The following is a 12,644-nucleotide window of genomic DNA, read 5'->3' as shown; positions in this document are numbered from 1 at the left end:
CCACTACCCCCAGAAGCTCTCTGTCACTGCTCCCACTCTCCACAGCACCCACAGCCTGTCCCTACTACCTCCAGAAGCTCTCTGCCACTGCTCCCTCTCTCCACATCACCCGCAGTCTCTCCCCACTACCTCCAGAAGCTCTCTGCCACTCCTCCCTCTCTCCACAGCACCCGCAGTCTCTCCCCACTACCTCCAGAAGCTCTCTGCCACGCCTCTCCACAGCACCCACAGCTTGTCCCCACTACCTCCAGAAGCTCTCTGTCACTGCTCCCTCTCTCCACATCACCCACAGCCTGTCCCCACTACCTCCAGAAGCTCTCTGCGACGCCTCCCTCTCTCCACAGCACCCACAGCTTGTCCCACTACCTCCAGAAGCGCTCTGCCACTGCTCCCTTCCTCCACATCACACACAGCCTTTCCCACTACCTCCAGAAGCTCTCTGTCACTGCTCCCTCTCTCCACATCACCCACAGCCTGTCCCCACTACCTCCAGAAGCTCTCTGTCACTGCTCCCTCTCTCCACATCACCCACAGCCTGTCCCCACTACCTCCAGAAGCTCTCTGTCACTGCTCCCTCTCTCCACATCACCCACAGCCTGTCCCCACTACCTCCAGAAGCTCTCTGCCACTGCTCCCTCTCTCCACAGCACCCACAGCCTGTCCCCACTACCTCCAGAAGCTCTCTGTCACTGCTCCCTCTCTCCACATCACCCACAGCCTGTCCCCACTACCCCCAGAAGCTCTCTGTCACTGCTCCCTCTCTCCACATCACCCACAGCCTGTCCCCACTACCCCCAGAAGCTCTCTGTCACTGCTCCCTCTCTCCACATCACCCACAGCCTGTCCCCAATACCTCCAGAAGCTCTCTGCCACTGCTCCCTCTCTCCACATCACCCACAGCATGTCCCCACTACCTCCAGAAGCTCTGTCACTGCTCCCTCTCCCCACAGCACCCACAGCCTGTCCCCACTACCTCAAGCAGCTTTCTGTCACTGCTCCCTCTCTCCACAGCACCCACAGCCTCTCCCCACTACCTCCAGAAGCTCTCTACCACTGCTCCCTTCCTCCACATCACACTCAGCCTTTCCCACTACCTCCAGAAGCTCTCTGACACTGATTCCTCTCCACATCACACACAGCCTGTCCCCACTACCTCCGGCTGCTCTCTGACACTGATTCCTCTCCACATCACACACAGCCTGTCCCCACTACCTCCGGCTGCTCTCTGTCACTGCTCCCTCCACAGCACCCACCGCCTGTCCCCACTACCTCCAGCAGCTCTCTGTCACTGCTCCCTCCACAGCACCCACAGCCTGTCCTCACTACCTCCGGCAGCTTTCTGTCATTGCTCCCTCCACAGCACCCACAGCCTCTCCCCACTACCTCCAGCAGCTCTCTGTCACTGCTTCCTCCACATCACCCACAGCCTCTCCCCACTGCCTCCGGCTGCTCTCTGTCACTGCTCCCTCTCTCCACAGCACCTGCAGCCTGTCCCCACTACCTCCGGCTGCTCTTTGTCACTGCTTCCTCCACAGCACCCACAGCCTGTCCTCACTACCTCCGGCAGCTCTCTGTCACTGCTCCCTCCACAGCACCCACAGCCTCTCCCCACTGCCTCCGGCAGCTCTCTGTCACTGCTCCCTCCACAGCACCCACAGCCTGTCCTCACTACCTCCGGCTTTTCTCTGTCACTGCTGCCTCCTCCACAGCACCTGCAGCCTGTCCCCACTGCCTCCGGCAGCTTTCTGTCATTGCTCCCTCCACAGCACCCACAGCCTCTCCCCACTACCTCCGGCTGCTCTCTGTCACTGCTCCCACCACATCACCCACAGCCTGTCCCCACTACCTCCAGCAGTTCTCTGTCACTGCTTCCTCCACAGCACCCACAGCCTGTCCCCACTGCCTCCGGCTGCTCTCTGTCACTGCTCCCTCTCCACAGCACCTGCAGCCTTTTCCCATTGCCTCCGATGTCTCTCCACTACAGCTCCCTTTCTCCTACCCTCCACAGCACCCACAGCCGCTCCCTTTCTCCTCGGCACCCTTAGCCATGCTCCCACTACCTCTGGTGACTCGGCTCTCTTTTAATGCCACTTCCCACCTCTCCTCCTTGGCATCCTAGAGGAAAAGTGTCTGAATTCTAAATCGCTGGCTCCGCAGAAAGAGACACTTTTTGGAAGCGATATTTCAGTTAATGAGACATGATGAATGTCTCCAGAACTCGCAGCGAGTTCATGTCATGATGAATCGTCCCCATAAAGATAGATCTCCACCGCTGTAATCCCAGGTCAGGGATGCAGGAGAAATGTTAATTTCTCCTTCATCCACTAGGGGCCACTGGAGAGCAGTTACAATGGGATATAGTAGGCAGTAACTGGGAGCTGGCACTTTAAAACTCTAACACTGTGGCTAGCTCCTCCCCTACTATATCTCCCTCCAAGCCAGTCTTTAGTGCCCAAGGGAGCTGGTCACTCTTGGGTTTTCTCTGTAAATTTTTTTTCCTTTTCTTTTCTTTAAAAGCATGAAATACAGTATATGTATGGCCCCTAGTAAACCACAGTCTAGTTTGTGGCTGGTGCTACAAAGGGACTGAGGGAAAATAGGTGTCGATAAAGTATTTGCTGGCTCTGTGTTTCAGCCCTTGGACGCCATCTTTATAATCCTCTACAGGAAGATCATGTGTTTTTCTCTCTTGTAATAACCCAGTTCCTGCTTGCTTACAGATGGTTAAAGGCACTAACGTGTATGGCATCCTGCGGGCACCAAGGGCAGCAAGTACGGAGTCCCTGGTCCTAAGTGTCCCCTGCAGCGAGGGGCAGAATAACAACCAGGCAGTGGGGCTCCTGTTATCTCTGGCGTCTTACTTCCGAGGTGAGACCCCCCCTCGTCCCGACTGTATCCGCCGCAGTCTCAGGCCCTATAGATATAGAATGAACATCTTTATGAAGGACGCGCAGTGATCAGAATATTCAGCCGTATCAGGACGGGTAGACATAAGGGATTGGAACATATATGAAAATGTGAGCAGTGGTATTATCTGGCGGGCGTTCTGCATTCTGATGAGTGCAAGCTCACATGGTTAGCAGACGTTTATCGGAAAACATTTTAGTGCAGCGATATATATCCCATACGTATTATCTATAAACGATTGATATTTTCTGTATAGTGCGTGGTAATCCTGACTAAGCAGAATATATCCTGTGCATGTATTAGGGTTAAGGTAACGTAGACGCCTGCGCTGGTGATTGTATGACTTGGGGCATACAGACTGATGTGATTAGCGCTGATTGTGTCCCCGCAGGTCAGATCTATTGGGCGAAGGACATCATCTTCCTGGTAAACGAACATGACCTAATCGGGATGGAGGCCTGGCTGGAAGGCTACCATGATGTCAATGTAACAGGTACAGGGGCAGTGTGGTGACACAGAGGACACCAGGAATATCCGACATTAGCGGCTGCCTAGAGAAGTCCAAGATAATGGATAATGCTGATCTTACACACAGTACATGGGTAATGATACCTTTGGGGAAGGGTTAAGGTTGTAGGTTTCTGGGAGTCAATAGGTTGAGTAATATGTCTGTAGGCCTCTGGCAGGGGAAGGGTTAAATTTTTCTGTTCCCCTCTATGGAAGAGGACCAAGCAAAGGGGTCCCCCTACAGCTGGCTTCTGTTAATGCTGGGCTAATCCTGGAGGGGGTCTCACTTCCATGTATTACTGCATGTGGGGCAGGTGAGGAAAAGGGGTGGTGGTCCTGAACTAAACCTTCCTATAGGCTGGTTGTCTGGCAGTGATAGGGTGTAATGCTCTGGCAGTAATAGGGTGTAATGCTCTGGCTGCAGCTGTCTGGCAGTGATAGGGTGTAATGCTCTGGCAGTGATAGGGTGTAATGTTCTGGCTGCAGCTGTCTGGCAGTAATAGGGTGTAATGCTCTGGCTGCAGCTGTCTGGCAGTGATAGGGTGTAATGCTCTGGCAGTGATGGGGTGTAATGCTCTTGCTGCAGCTGTCTGGCAGTGATAGGGTGTAATGCTCTGGCTGCAGGTGTCTGGCAGTGATAGGGTGTAATGTTCTGGCTGCAGCTGTCTGGCAGTGATAGGGTGTAATGCTCTGGCTGCAGCTGTCTGGCAGTGATAGGGTGTAATGCTCTGGCTGCAGCTGTCTGGCAGTGATAGGGTGTAATGCTCTGGCTGCAGATGTCTGGCAGTGATAGGGTGTAATGCTCTGGCTGCAGATGTCTGGCAGTGATAGGGTGTAATGCTCTGGCTGCAGATGTCTGGCAGTGATAGGGTGTAATGCTCTGGCTGCAGCTGTCTGGCAGTGATAGGGTGTAATGCTCTGGCTGCAGCTGTCTGGCAGTGATAGGGTGTAATGCTCTGGCTGCAGCTGTCTGGCAGTGATAGGGTGTTATGCTCTGGCTGCAGATGTCTGGCAGTGATGGGGTGTAATGCTCTGGCTGCAGCTGTCTGGCAGTGATAGGGTGTTATGCTCTGGCTGCAGCTGTCTGGCAGTGATAGGGTGTAATGCTCTGGCTGCAGCTGTCTGGCAGTGATAGGGTGTAATGCTCTGGCTGCAGCTGTCTGGCAGTGATAGGGTGTAATGCTCTGGCTGCAGCTGCCTGGCAGTGATAGGGTGTAATGCTCTGGTTGCAGATGTCTGGCAGTGATAGGATGTAATGCTCTGGCTGCAGCTGTCTGGCAGTGATAGGGTGTAATGCTCTGGCTGCAGCTGTCTGGCAGTGATGGGGTGTAATGCTCTGGCAGTGATGGGGTGTAATGCTCTGGCTGCAGGTGTCTGGCAGTGATAGGGTGTAATGTTCTGGCTGCAGCTCTCTGGCAGTGATAGGGTGTAATGCTCTGGCTGCAGCTGTCTGGCAGTGATAGGGTGTAATGCTCTGGCTGCAGGTGTCTGTCAGTGATAGGATGTAATGCTCTGGCTGCAGCTGTCTGGCAGTGATAGGGTGTAATGCTCTGGCTGCAGGTGTCTGGCAGTGATAGGGTGTAATGCTCTGGCTGCAGCTGTCTGGCAGTGATAGGGTGTAATGCTCTGGCTGCAGCTGTCTGGCAGTGATAGGGTGTAATGCTCTGGCTGCAGCTGTCTGGCAGTGATAGGGTGTAATGTTCTGGCTGCAGCTGTCTGGCAGTGATAGGGTGTAATGCTCTGGCTGCAGATGTCTGGCAGTGATAGGATGTAATGCTCTGGCTGCAGCTGTCTGGCAGTGATAGGGTGTAATGCTCTGGCTGCAGCTGTCTGGCAGTGATAGGGTGTAATGCTCTGGCTGCAGCTGTCTGGCAGTGATAGGGTGTAATGTTCTGGCTGCAGCTGTCTGGCAGTGATAGGGTGTAATGTTCTGGCTGCAGCTGTCTGGCAGTGATAGGGTGTAATGCTCTGGCTGCAGCTGTCTGGCAGTGATAGGGTGTAATGCTCTGGCTGCAGCTGTCTGGCAGTGATAGGGTGTAATGCTCTGGCTGCAGCTGTCTGGCAGTGATAGGGTGTAATGCTCTGGCTGCAGCTATCTGGCAGTGATAGGGTGTAATGCTCTGGCAGTAATAGGGTGTAATGCTCTGGCTGCAGCTGTCTGGCAGTGATAGGGTGTAATGCTCTGTCTGCAGCTGTCTGGCAGTGATAGGGTGTAATGCTCTGGCTGCAGATGTCTGGCAGTGATAGGGTGTAATGCTCTGGCTGCAGCTGTCTGGCAGTGATAGGGTGTAATGCTCTGGCTGCAGCTGTCTGGCAGTGATAGGGTGTAATGCTCTGGCTGCAGATGTCTGGCAGTGATAGGGTGTAATGCTCTGGCTGCAGCTGTCTGGCAGTGATAGGGTGTTATGCTCTGGCTGCAGATGTCTGGCAGTGATGGGGTGTAATGCTCTGGCTGCAGCTGTCTGGCAGTGATAGGGTGTTATGCTCTGGCTGCAGCTGTCTGGCAGTGATAGGGTGTAATGCTCTGGCTGCAGCTGTCTGGCAGTGATAGGGTGTAATGCTCTGGCTGCAGCTGTCTGGCAGTGATAGGGTGTAATGCTCTGGCTGCAGCTGCCTGGCAGTGATAGGGTGTAATGCTCTGGTTGCAGATGTCTGGCAGTGATAGGATGTAATGCTCTGGCTGCAGCTGTCTGGCAGTGATAGGGTGTAATGCTCTGGCTGCAGCTGTCTGGCAGTGATGGGGTGTAATGCTCTGGCAGTGATGGGGTGTAATGCTCTGGCTGCAGGTGTCTGGCAGTGATAGGGTGTAATGTTCTGGCTGCAGCTCTCTGGCAGTGATAGGGTGTAATGCTCTGGCTGCAGCTGTCTGGCAGTGATAGGGTGTAATGCTCTGGCTGCAGGTGTCTGTCAGTGATAGGATGTAATGCTCTGGCTGCAGCTGTCTGGCAGTGATAGGGTGTAATGCTCTGGCTGCAGGTGTCTGGCAGTGATAGGGTGTAATGCTCTGGCTGCAGCTGTCTGGCAGTGATAGGGTGTAATGCTCTGGCTGCAGCTGTCTGGCAGTGATAGGGTGTAATGCTCTGGCTGCAGCTGTCTGGCAGTGATAGGGTGTAATGTTCTGGCTGCAGCTGTCTGGCAGTGATAGGGTGTAATGCTCTGGCTGCAGATGTCTGGCAGTGATAGGATGTAATGCTCTGGCTGCAGCTGTCTGGCAGTGATAGGGTGTAATGCTCTGGCTGCAGCTGTCTGGCAGTGATAGGGTGTAATGCTCTGGCTGCAGCTGTCTGGCAGTGATAGGGTGTAATGTTCTGGCTGCAGCTGTCTGGCAGTGATAGGGTGTAATGTTCTGGCTGCAGCTGTCTGGCAGTGATAGGGTGTAATGCTCTGGCTGCAGCTGTCTGGCAGTGATAGGGTGTAATGCTCTGGCTGCAGCTGTCTGGCAGTGATAGGGTGTAATGCTCTGGCTGCAGCTATCTGGCAGTGATAGGGTGTAATGCTCTGGCAGTAATAGGGTGTAATGCTCTGGCTGCAGCTGTCTGGCAGTGATAGGGTGTAATGCTCTGGCTGCAGATGTCTGGCAGTGATAGGGTGTAATGCTCTGGCTGCAGCTGTCTGGCAGTGATAGGGTGTAATGCTCTGGCTGCAGATGTCTGGCAGTGATAGGGTGTAATGCTCTGGCTGCAGCTGTCTGGCAGTGATAGGGTGTAATGCTCTGGCTGCAGATGTCTGGCAGTGATAGGATGTAATGCTCTGGCTGCAGCTGTCTGGCAGTGATAGGGTGTAATGCTCTGGCTGCAGATGTCTGGCAGTGATAGGGTGTAATGCTCTGGCTGCAGCTGTCTGGCAGTGATAGGATGTAATGCTCTGGCTGCAGATGTCTGGCAGTGATAGGGTGTAATGCTCTGGCTGCAGCTGTCTGGCAGTGATAGGGTGTAATGCTCTGGCTGCAGATGTCTGGCAGTGATAGGGTGTAATGCTCTGGCTGCAGCTGTCTGGCAGTGATAGGGTGTAATGCTCTGGCTGCAGATGTCTGGCAGTGATAGGGTGTAATGCTCTGGCTGCAGATGTCTGGCAGTGATAGGGTGTAATGCTCTGGCTGCAGCTGTCTGGCAGTGATAGGGTGTAATGCTCTAGCTGCAGATGTCTGGCAGTGATAGGGTGTAATGCTCTGGCTGCAGATGTCTGGCAGTGATAGGATGTAATGCTCTGGCTGCAGCTGTCTGGCAGTGATAGGGTGTAATGCTCTAGCTGCAGATGTCTGGCAGTGATAGGGTGTAATGCTCTGGCTGCAGATGTCTGGCAGTGATAGGATGTAATGCTCTGGCTGCAGCTGTCTGGCAGTGATAGGGTGTAATGCTCTGGCTGCAGCTGTCTGGCAGTGATAGGGTGTAATGCTCTGGCTGCAGCTGTCTGGCCGTGATAGGATGTAATGCTCTGGCTGCAGATGTCTGGCAGTGATAGGGTGTAATGCTCTGGCTGCAGCTGTCTGGCAGTGATAGGGTGTAATGCTCTGGCTGCAGCTGTCTGGCAGTGATAGGGTGTAATGCTCTGGCTGCAGCTGTCTGGCAGTGATAGGGTGTAATGCTCTGGCTGCAGCTGTCTGGCAGTGATAGGGTGTAATGCTCTGGCTGCAGATGTCTGGCAGTGATAGGGTGTAATGCTCTGGCTGCAGCTGTCTGGCAGTGATAGGGTGTAATGCTCTGGCTGCAGCTGTCTGGCAGTGATAGGGTGTAATGCTCTGGCTGCAGCTGTCTGGCAGTGATAGGGTGTAATGTTCTGGCTGCAGCTGTCTGGCAGTGATAGGGTGTAATGCTCTGGCTGCAGATGTCTGGCAGTGATAGGATGTAATGCTCTGGCTGCAGCTGTCTGGCAGTGATAGGGTGTAATGCTCTGGCTGCAGCTGTCTGGCAGTGATAGGGTGTAATGCTCTGGCTGCAGCTGTCTGGCAGTGATAGGGTGTAATGTTCTGGCTGCAGCTGTCTGGCAGTGATAGGGTGTAATGTTCTGGCTGCAGCTGTCTGGCAGTGATAGGGTGTAATGCTCTGGCTGCAGCTGTCTGGCAGTGATAGGGTGTAATGCTCTGGCTGCAGCTGTCTGGCAGTGATAGGGTGTAATGTTCTGGCTGCAGCTGTCTGGCAGTGATAGGGTGTAATGTTCTGGCTGCAGCTGTCTGGCAGTGATAGGGTGTAATGTTCTGGCTGCAGCTGTCTGGCAGTGATAGGGTGTAATGCTCTGGCTGCAGCTGTCTGGCAGTGATAGGGTGTAATGCTCTGGCTGCAGCTATCTGGCAGTGATAGGGTGTAATGCTCTGGCAGTAATAGGGTGTAATGCTCTGGCTGCAGCTGTCTGGCAGTGATAGGGTGTAATGCTCTGTCTGCAGCTGTCTGGCAGTGATAGGATGTAATGCTCTGGCTGCAGATGTCTGGCAGTGATAGGGTGTAATGCTCTGGCTGCAGCTGTCTGGCAGTGATAGGGTGTAATGCTCTGGCTGCAGATGTCTGGCAGTGATAGGGTGTAATGCTCTGGCTGCTGCTGTCTGGCAGTGATAGGGTGTAATGCTCTGGCTACAGATGTCTGGCAGTGATAGGGTGTAATGCTCTGGCTGCAGCTGTCTGGCAGTGATAGGGTGTAATGCTCTAGCTGCAGATGTCTGGCAGTGATAGGGTGTAATGCTCTGGCTGCAGATGTCTGGCAGTGATAGGATGTAATGCTCTGGCTGCAGTTGTCTGGCAGTGATAGGGTGTAATGCTCTGGCTGCAGCTGTCTGGCAGTGATAGGGTGTAATGCTCTGGCTGCAGCTGTCTGGCCGTGATAGGATGTAATGCTCTGGCTGCAGATGTCTGGCAGTGATAGGGTGTAATGCTCTGGCTGCAGCTGTCTGGCAGTGATAGGGTGTAATGCTCTGGCTGCAGCTGTCTGGCAGTGATAGGGTGTAATGCTCTGGCTGCAGCTGTCTGGCCGTGATAGGATGTAATGCTCTGGCTGCAGCTGTCTGGCAGTGATAGGATGTAATGCTCTGGCTGCAGCTGTCTGGCAGTGATGGGGTGTAATGCTCTGGCTGCAGCTGTCTGGCAGTGATAGGGTGTAATGCTCTGGCTGCAGATGTCTGGCAGTGATAGGGTGTAATGCTCTGGCTGCAGATGTCTGGCAGTGATGGGGTGTAATGCTCTGGCTGCAGCTGCCTGGCAGTGATAGGGTGTAATGCTCTGGTTGCAGATGTCTGGCAGTGATAGGATGTAATGCTCTGGCTGCAGCTGTCTGGCAGTGATAGGGTGTAATGCTCTGGCTGCAGCTGTCTGGCAGTGATGGGGTGTAATGCTCTGGCAGTGATGGGGTGTAATGCTCTGGCTGCAGATGTCTGGCAGTGATAGGGTGTAATGCTCTGGCTGCAGATGTCTGGCAGTGATAGGGTGTAATGCTCTGGCTGCAGCTGTCTGGCAGTGATAGGATGTAATGCTCTGGCTGCAGCTGTCTGGCAGTGATAGGGTGTAATGCTCTGGCTGCAGATGTCTGGCAGTGATAGGATGTAATGCTCTGGCTGCAGCTGTCTGGCAGTGATAGGGTGTAATGCTCTGGCTGCAGCTGCCTGGCAGTGATAGGGTGTAATGCTCTGGCTGCAGATGTCTGGCAGTGATAGGGTGTAATGCTCTGGCTGCAGCTGTCTGGCAGTGATAGGGTGTAATGCTCTGGCTGCAGATGTCTGGCAGTGATAGGGTTTAATGCTCTGGCTGCAGATGTCTGGCAGTGATAGGATGTAATGCTCTGGCTGCAGCTGTCTGGCAGTGATAGGGTGTAATGCTCTGGCTGCAGCTTCCTGGCAGTGATAGGGTGTAATGCTCTGGCTGCAGATGTCTGGCAGTGATAGGGTGTAATGCTCTGGCTGCAGGTGTCTGGCAGTGATAGGATGTAATGCTCTGGCTGCAGCTGTCTGGCAGTGATAGGATGTAATGCTCTGGCTGCAGCTGTCTGGCAGTGATAGGGTGTAATGCTCTGGCTGCAGCTGTCTGGCAGTGATAGGGTGTAATGCTCTGGCTGCAGATGTCTCGCAGTGATAGGGTGTAATGCTCTGGCTGCAGATGTCTGGCAGTGATGGGGTGTAATGCTCTGGCTGCAGCTGCCTGGCAGTGATAGGGTGTAATGCTCTGGTTGCAGATGTCTGGCAGTGATAGGATGTAATGCTCTGGCTGCAGCTGTCTGGCAGTGATAGGGTGTAATGCTCTGGCTGCAGCTGTCTGGCAGTGATGGGGTGTAATGCTCTGGCAGTGATGGGGTGTAATGCTCTGGCTGCAGATGTCTGGCAGTGATAGGGTGTAATGCTCTGGCTGCAGATGTCTGGCAGTGATAGGGTGTAATGCTCTGGCTGCAGCTGTCTGGCAGTGATAGGATGTAATGCTCTGGCTGCAGCTGTCTGGCAGTGATAGGGTGTAATGCTCTGGCTGCAGATGTCTGGCAGTGATAGGATGTAATGCTCTGGCTGCAGCTGTCTGGCAGTGATAGGGTGTAATGCTCTGGCTGCAGCTGCCTGGCAGTGATAGGGTGTAATGCTCTGGCTGCAGCTGCCTGGCAGTGATAGGGTGTAATGCTCTGGCTGCTGATGTCTGGCAGTGATAGGATGTAATGCTCTGGCTGCAGCTGTCTGGCAGTGATAGGGTGTAATGCTCTGGCTGCAGCTGCCTGGCAGTGATAGGGTGTAATGCTCTGGCTGCAGATGTCTGGCAGTGATAGGGTGTAATGCTCTGGCTGCAGGTGTCTGGCAGTGATAGGGTGTAATGCTCTGGCTGCAGATGTCTGGCCGTGATAGGGTGTAATGCTCTGGCTGCAGATGTCTGGCAGTGATAGGATGTAATGCTGTGGCTGCAGCTGCCTGGCAGTGATAGGGTGTAATGCTCTGGCTGCAGATGTCTGGCAGTGATAGGGTGTAATGCTCTGGCTGCAGAAGTCTTGCCATGATAGGGTGTAATGCTCTGGCTGCAGATGTCTGGCAGTGATAGGGTGTAATGCTCTGGCTGCAGCTGTCTGGCAGTGATAGGGTGTAATGCTCTGGCTGCAGCTGCCTGGCAGTGATAGGGTGTAATGCTCTGGCTGCAGATGTCTGGCAGTGATAGGATGTAATGCTCTGGCTGCAGATGTCTGGCAGTGATAGGGTGTAATGCTCTGGCTGCAGATGTCTGGCAGTGATAGGATGTAATGCTCTGGCTGCAGCTGCCTGGCAGTGATAGGGTGTAATGCTCTGTCTGCAGTTGCCTGGCAGTGATAGGGTGTAATGCTCTGTCTGCAGATGTCTTGCCATGATAGGGTGTAATGCTCTGGCTGCAGATGTCTGGCCATGATAGGGTGTAATGCTCTGGCTGCAGATGTCTGGCAGTGATAGGGTGTAATGCTCTGGCTGCAGCTGCCTGGCAGTGATAGGGTGTAATGCTCTGGCTGCAGATGTCTGGCAGTGATAGGGTGTAATGCTCTGGCTGCAGATGTCTGGCCGTGATAGGATGTAATGCTCTGGCTGCAGATGTCTGGCAGTGATAGGGTGTAATGCTCTGGCTGCAGATGTCTGGCAGTGATAGGGTGTAATGCTCTGTCTGCAGCTGCCTGGCAGTGATAGGGTGTAATGCTCTGGCTGCAGATGTCTGGCAGTGATAGGGTGTAATGCTCTGGCTGCAGATGTCTGGCAGTGATAGGGTGTAATGCTCTGGCTGCAGATGTCTGGCAGTGATAGGGTGTAATGCTCTGGCTGCAGATGTCTGGCAGTGATAGGATGTAATGCTCTGGCTGCAGCTGCCTGGCAGTGATAGGGTGTAATGCTCTGTCTGCAGCTGCCTGGCAGTGATAGGGTGTAATGCTCTGGCTGCAGATGTCTGGCAGTGATAGGGTGTAATGCTCTGTCTGCAGCTGCCTGGCAGTGATAGGATGTAATGCTCTGGCTGCAGATGTCTGGCAGTGATAGGGTGTAATGCTCTGGCTGCAGATGTCTGGCAGTGATAGGATGTAATGCTCTGGCTGCAGCTGCCTGGCAGTGATAGGGTGTAATGCTCTGTCTGCAGTTGCCTGGCAGTGATAGGGTGTAATGCTCTGTCTGCAGCTGCCTGGCAGTGATAGGGTGTAATGCTCTGTCTGCAGCTGCCTGGCAGTGATAGGGTGTAATGCTCTGTCTGCAGCTGTCTGGCAGTGATAGGGTTTCCGCTCCCTGCATACAGTATGCCTGGTAGGTACTTTATATCCAGTCTCTGGCGCCA

At 54.0% G+C, this 12,644-nt stretch overlaps 1 protein-coding gene across 4 annotated transcripts in view; it reads left to right on the top strand.

Moving 5' to 3' along the window:
- GPAA1 (glycosylphosphatidylinositol anchor attachment 1) overlaps positions 1 to 12,644 on the top strand; it is a 41,280-nt gene that overhangs the window by 16,548 nt on the left and 12,088 nt on the right. For all 4 annotated transcript variants that reach the window (XM_063921159.1, XM_063921160.1, XM_063921158.1 and 1 more), the window contains exons 5-6: positions 2,721 to 2,868; positions 3,299 to 3,400. In XM_063921159.1, coding sequence (XP_063777229.1) covers positions 2,721 to 2,868; positions 3,299 to 3,400 — 250 coding nt within the window. The remainder of the gene's footprint in view (positions 1 to 2,720; positions 2,869 to 3,298; positions 3,401 to 12,644) is intronic.

Source organism: Pseudophryne corroboree, chromosome 5 (genome assembly GCF_028390025.1).
Source record: "Pseudophryne corroboree isolate aPseCor3 chromosome 5, aPseCor3.hap2, whole genome shotgun sequence".
In the NCBI taxonomy this organism is placed as follows: domain Eukaryota; kingdom Metazoa; phylum Chordata; class Amphibia; order Anura; family Myobatrachidae; genus Pseudophryne; species Pseudophryne corroboree.
Note: the sequence above shows the minus strand (reverse complement) of the source record. Positions and strands in the feature narration are given on the sequence as shown.